This window comes from Phaethon aethereus, assembly GCF_964289735.1.
Source record: "Phaethon aethereus genome assembly, chromosome: 2".
In the NCBI taxonomy this organism is placed as follows: domain Eukaryota; kingdom Metazoa; phylum Chordata; class Aves; order Phaethontiformes; family Phaethontidae; genus Phaethon; species Phaethon aethereus.
The window spans coordinates 4,574,165-4,580,164 of record NC_138582.1 but is presented as its reverse complement, the minus strand read 5'-3'; the positions used below and the strand labels follow the sequence as shown (position 1 = coordinate 4,580,164).

At 42.4% G+C, this 6,000-nt stretch overlaps 1 protein-coding gene across 1 annotated transcript in view; it reads left to right on the top strand.

Annotated features, from left to right (window-relative positions):
* Nucleotides 1–2,873: 2,873 nt before the first annotated feature.
* DENND3 (DENN domain containing 3) overlaps nucleotides 2,874–6,000 on the top strand; it is a gene marked incomplete at both ends in the record, with an annotated part of 43,450 nt that continues 40,323 nt past the window's right edge. The window contains one exon of the mRNA XM_082015092.1: nucleotides 2,874–2,957. Coding sequence (XP_081871218.1) covers nucleotides 2,874–2,957 — 84 coding nt within the window. The remainder of the gene's footprint in view (nucleotides 2,958–6,000) is intronic.

Below are 6,000 nucleotides of genomic sequence, written 5' to 3'. Positions count from 1 at the left end.
CTGTCCGTCACTGTAGTCACCGTCACTGGAAGTGTTAAAAAAACATGTAGATATGGCACTTCAGGACGTGGTTTAGTGGGCATGGTGGTGTTGGGTTGATGGTTGAACTTGACCTTGACTTAAAGGTTTTTTCGAACATTAATGATTCTGTGATTCTGTAGAAGTTTGGTGATGATTTTGGAAGGTATTTCAAATGTAAGGCTGAACATCGAAGGCTGTATTATATCACCTATGAGATTTTGAGGGTGGCCTTATTAAAGCTACAGCCAGCTGAAGGCTTCTCCTCTGATTGCGTAGGTTATATTTTGTAAGAAGATTGCATCAAAGAAACACATGACTTGTAAAATTGTTTTCTCCTCTTAAAAGAGGCAGTCTAGCTAAAATATAAACACTGTATTTGGAAGCAGAATTAGATTTCTGTGTCAAGGGAATCTTTAATTAGTCAGACATGGCCCCCAGGTCTGAGAAAGCCTTACTGTGTTGAGGATATATCAAGATCAGTATTTTTTTCTGCATATAGCTCTAAGGAGCCCAGTACCACATCAGGCAGTTAACAAACAAACAAACATTTACTGTATTTGTGGTCTTACAAAAAGAAAACACATCATAAAATCTGGCATTTCTTCCTTAGCTGACTATTTTTCTTAGGAAAAACTGATTTAACTACACAAATCTTTTTGTAGCACAGGGGCGTTCTTCTCTATGCAAATCATTTTGTCTCTTACCAGCGACCCCATATAGCAGGTTTCCTACTTTCAGTGCTCTTGAGATTTTATGAGATTCTCATTAGTAACTTTCACCTTGTAGTTCTGTTTTGATAACAACTCCACCATATAGCTTTGAAGGCTACGTTAATTATAAACAAGAATCATCCAGCATTTATCATTGCAGATAGCAGAGAAATCAGAAGCTAATCGTGATACAGATTAATTAACTACAGTGTGACCTGGATTGCTTAATAGCCTTGGTTGATTTGTAATTTTCTTTTAGTATGGTCAAATGCTAGGTCATAGTCATAGGTCAATGAATGTAAGATGTAGGACTGTCAAGTTGGAACTAATAACCCTAAGAAAACCGTACAGGGTTACAGTGGATAACCAATTAAACATTACACCCTTTTTGAATGATTCATATATCAGTCTTTCTCTGTTTTAATTAGGTGGGGATATCAGTTAGAAATACCAATGTGACTTACTACTGTATATTCAGCAATAGAAAACCTTATTTTTGGTGTTCATAATTCAAAAAGAATATTGGAAGAATTTGGTAAGGCTGACAAAAGACGCACATAAGGAAAAAAATTTTAGAAGTACGAGTTGTGTAATCTCTTAAAAATAAATTGAGATTAATAATCTTGAACTCTACAAGGAGAAATCTTTTCATACTAAAGAATCTGTTCAAACAGCAGGCAAGCTGTAACATGATCGAGTAGCAAAAAGCTAAGCTAACCAGTGAAATTAAAAATGGGATGCCTAACTTTTAACAGTGATTGTTAGTAATCCCTATTGCAGGAACACATGGTGTCAGACAGAAGTTACAGATTAAATACACCAGTCACCCTGATTCTGTGGCCTGGGCTACACAAACTAAACAAGATGATTTTAACAATCTCTTATGACATTAAATTTCATTAACAGAAATCTTTCAGCCTATGATCTTCTTCTATCACTTCAAAGAAGTGATCCCTGAACTTCAAGGTTTTCAAGAATTTCCTTCTTTTTAGGTAGTGCTATATAAGCACAGTTGCCTATATTCCGCATTTGTGACTTCCTCTAAATAAGTTATGTGAGAACACTGTAGGCCATGTAATTTTTCAGATAATAAAATCCCCATGACGGCCACAACTTGTGTTTCTGACATTCTTTGTACTTTTTGAAGAAGTGTCTTCTGAACCCTGGACTTATAACAACCTTGTGATAGCCTGGAGACATTTATATTGGGATTTTCTGCATTTGAAATACGTGAACACTAGTCCACAAAAAAAGTCTGTGGCTGTGATGAAACTACGTCTCGTACCCTCAGTTTCAGAGAAACTGCTCTCTACAGTTTCGGGTACTTTATGCACCGCTACCAGAGGAAATACATTTCTCTCAGTGAAGATCTACACAGAGCCAATACAAACAGAGTAACTCATTGCCTATTTACATTAAACAGCTCAAAAAGAAATCCCGGAGTCCCCTCGGTTGTTTCTCCACTGTGCAGACAGCTCCACTGAGAACGCTGCTACTTCGGAGCTGAAGGCACACGCAGCCTGCAATCAGCTCTGTGCTTACAGTTCATTGAAACGATCACCCGCGATAAACATAAGACTCTTATTTAGTAGCAGTCACATACCGCTGCTGAGTCACCTGGAGCTAACACAGGCAATGGCACCACTTAACAAAGCACCGGGCCGTGGCTTCACCCACCTCCCTGAGGCACCTCAGCTCCTCTGGGCCAACGGCCCTATCGGGAAATCAGCCCGTGGCTGGCCGGGAGAAAACAGTGACCTCCCCCTTGGGCCGGGAAGCGTCTTCCTGGGGCCTCTCCCGGCGAGGCAGGGACACGAGGTGAGGAGACAGGTACCAACACGGACCAACAGCGCCCACCGGCCGCCGTGCCACAGCGAGGCGGGCGGCACCTCAGCCCTCATCGACGGCCCGGCCCGGCCCGGCCCGCGAGGCCACCGATGACAAGTGCTGCCCTGCTGATTTGCCGCACATCCTCGGAGCGACGGGAGAAGCGACCAATCAAAGGGTGCGTTGTTCTGAGGGGAAGGCTGCTGTGAGCGCGCCTCCCTGTGTGAGGGGGCGGGCGCTTCCCCCCGTGCCCCAGCTGGGTCCGGGTTGCGGGGGGAGAGGGAGGCCGTGGCCGCCGCCGGAGCCTGCTGTGCCATGGAGGACGTGCTGCCCTCGGGTCTGCTGGAGATCTGCCTGCTAGTCGGCGTGCCCATGGAGCGGGTGAGAGCGCTCCTCCAGGTGAGAGGGCTCTCGGTGCGGTGAGGGAGCGCGGGCGGGCTCGGCCGGCGCCCCGGCTGGCGCCCCGGCTGGCCTGCGGGGCAGCGTCTGTCAGCGGGGTTCTCTGCCCGGAGGTCTAACCGGAGTCTGAGCCGGGTCAGCTCCTCCCTGGCCGGGCCTCTCTTCCCCCGAACGGACTTGAGTGGGGTTGCCTTGTTGTTGTTATCATCGGATGGAGCTGAATTACTTTAAAGAAAACTTGTTTTGACAGGCGATTATCAACAAAGTAGGAATAATCTGGTAGCGGCGTTAAGTAATTACACTTTTTCAAAGGTCTGAGCTTAGATGAGGAATGCAGTGTAGCTTTAAACAGGAACAGCAAAATGCTTGAACAATACATATCCTTTACTTGGTGATGTTGCACTTCCCGTCTTCCGTTGGAGATAAAAGCTAAAGATAAGTGAATAAAACTTGGTAACCTGTACCCTTAGGACAACACGAGGTCTAAATCCCTCTGATGAGATTAAGTTTAATGCTCTGCATTTGGCACAGCCTGAGCAATTCAAATACGGCAGAAGTTGATGGGTTGGTTTCTGCTTTGAATATGTGGTCCATGATTTGATTATGATTATATCCACTTCACGCGTGAGTTAACACCATTAAAGTCCTCTTCCTGACTGTGCTTCGTTAAAACGTGCCGGTGTTTTTGTTAGAGACCAGTGAGCTGCCCCGCTGTGGTGCCAGCACGTGCTGAAAAGCCAAGCTGCTCCCAGGGATCTCGGTTGTCTTGCTTGAACTTGAATTTGACTGTGCACTCTAATAGCATTAGATAATAAGTCTTTGTTAAATTTGTTGCTGCTCACTCGCTCAGGAGACGGCTTTTGCTGCTGCTGGCTTCTTAAGTGATACCAGCTAAGCAAAGGTTCAAACTCCAGACTCTCATTCCTGTATACATTCATATTGGGGAAATAGTTGTGCCATAAATGTCACCACCAGACTTTTGAAATTGGTGTTGTTTTGGCATCTGCGTGAGAAGTAAACCCAAAAGAAGAGTAATTTCTTTTTCTTTCCAATCTGCTCAGTTTGAGCTTGTTGCTTCCAAAAACACCTGTAGAACAGCAAAGAAGAAACTGGCTACAAGAAGTAAAAGCCATTCGATATTCCATTCACACTGCAGGTTTTGAATTGTTTCTGTGCTCAAGGTATAAAATGGAGTGTCAGAAAGGAAAGTAGTCCCTGTGCCTGTCAATATTAACTATAGTAATGTCCTTGCAGGCTGTTACGCCACAGGGATTTCAGTCACTGTCTCAGGGCAAACTTATAGATTTATTCCACTTCCTTTTCCTTCTGTAGCACTATCTACATCAGGAAATGGTGGAATATGTTTTGTGTCTAATTTCAGTGAATGTAGAAAGAAGAGACATTATTGACAAAAAATAAGACCATTTTGGTGGAAAGTAGTGGACCTCTGATATTTGCAGATGAAACAACAGGGAAAAAATATTGATAGTGCTTCAAGCCTTGGTCTTGAAAGTATGTTTGTCCATTCTTAACTTTATTGCAATATGGAGTAATAAAGTCAATGAAGTCAGTGGGAACATGGTATAACCCACTCCCAAAGTAAGAAAAGTCTTACATGATTGATGTGTTGTCAGTGGAGATTCCAGGGAAAAAAAATACAGTTTTTCACTGAAGCTCATGAAACTGAAGTTTGTGATTATAACCACTTTTTAAAAAAAGGATTTTATGGGATTTTTTTTAAGATTATATAGTCCTTGTTGCCAAGATAATTATCACTGTTTGATTTCCATTTGAAGAAATCAAAGGCTGCTATTTTTAGCGGGAGATGACTCTTTCTAGTTTTGGAAGTGTGTATTTTGTAGGAATGAAGTATAAAGTATAAATATATATATATTTATAAATACATATATATATATAAAGTAGACTAGTGAAGATCATTCATCCATCTTTGATAAGTCTTCTTTCCCCCAAGTCATCTTCAGCTATAAAGCTGGGTTTTGATGTGGCAAGAGTGATGTACAAGCTGTCTGTGAGATGTTTCATCTTCCTATTGGCTTCATCGTTGGGTTCTGTATCTACCTACCACAGTCAGTGATACAGATCATGTCTCTTACAGTGCCTACATTATGCTTTCTGGCCCTGCTAATGCAGACATAACCACCAAAGCAATTTTTTCCTTCTTTTGTAATGCAGAAGTGTCAAGTTGTACGAAAGAAATGAGGTGTGATCAAGATGAGCATTAGCCAGCAGTGGGTGCTTGTGGCAGTGAAAAGTAACCATGTAGTGGCCTGCATCATCAGGACTGTAGCTCACAGGTGAAGGGAAGGGATTATTACTATTATTGTTATTACTCAACACTCTTGAAGTCACTTGTGGAATGTCCCAGATTTAGATCCCTCGATACCGGAGAACTGCGGACAAACAGGAGTGATACCAGAGGAAGCTAAGCTATGTGAGGATGGAACACAAGGGGGGAAGAATCCCCTTCCTAAGGAATTCTTGAAACTTGACTGGATGACACCCAGAACAACCTGATGTAACTTAGAAGTTACCATTGCTTTGAGCAAAGGGTTTCACTAGAACCTCCAGAGGTTCCTTCCAACCTAATTTTTCTAAGGCTTCATACTTTTCCCTGCCCAATTATTCCTTAAAGAAGCCAGTTCTTTCATGACATTCAAAATGAAATTAACTTCTTCAGTGATGGGAGGAGGTGAACAAGATCAAAGAAACACCAAATAGCAGATATCACACTCTGATCTGTAGTTTCAACACACTACTACTTGTTTGTGTCTAAAATACATGTTCATTGTAAAAAGTCCATCTCTTATCTGTGTCCTATATGGCACTGTTGTTACAGGAACATAATCAGTAAATGAGGTTGGAATATAATCCCTAACTTCTGGAATCTTGCAGACTTAGAGGAAGGGGAAGGCATTAGTGTTTATAAGAAGCCATGTATGATGCAAGGACATTTGATAGTAAAAAGTGACAGAAGAGAAGCATTTCAGAATGAAGAAGTGACAGTAGAAGCAGTGAATACGAA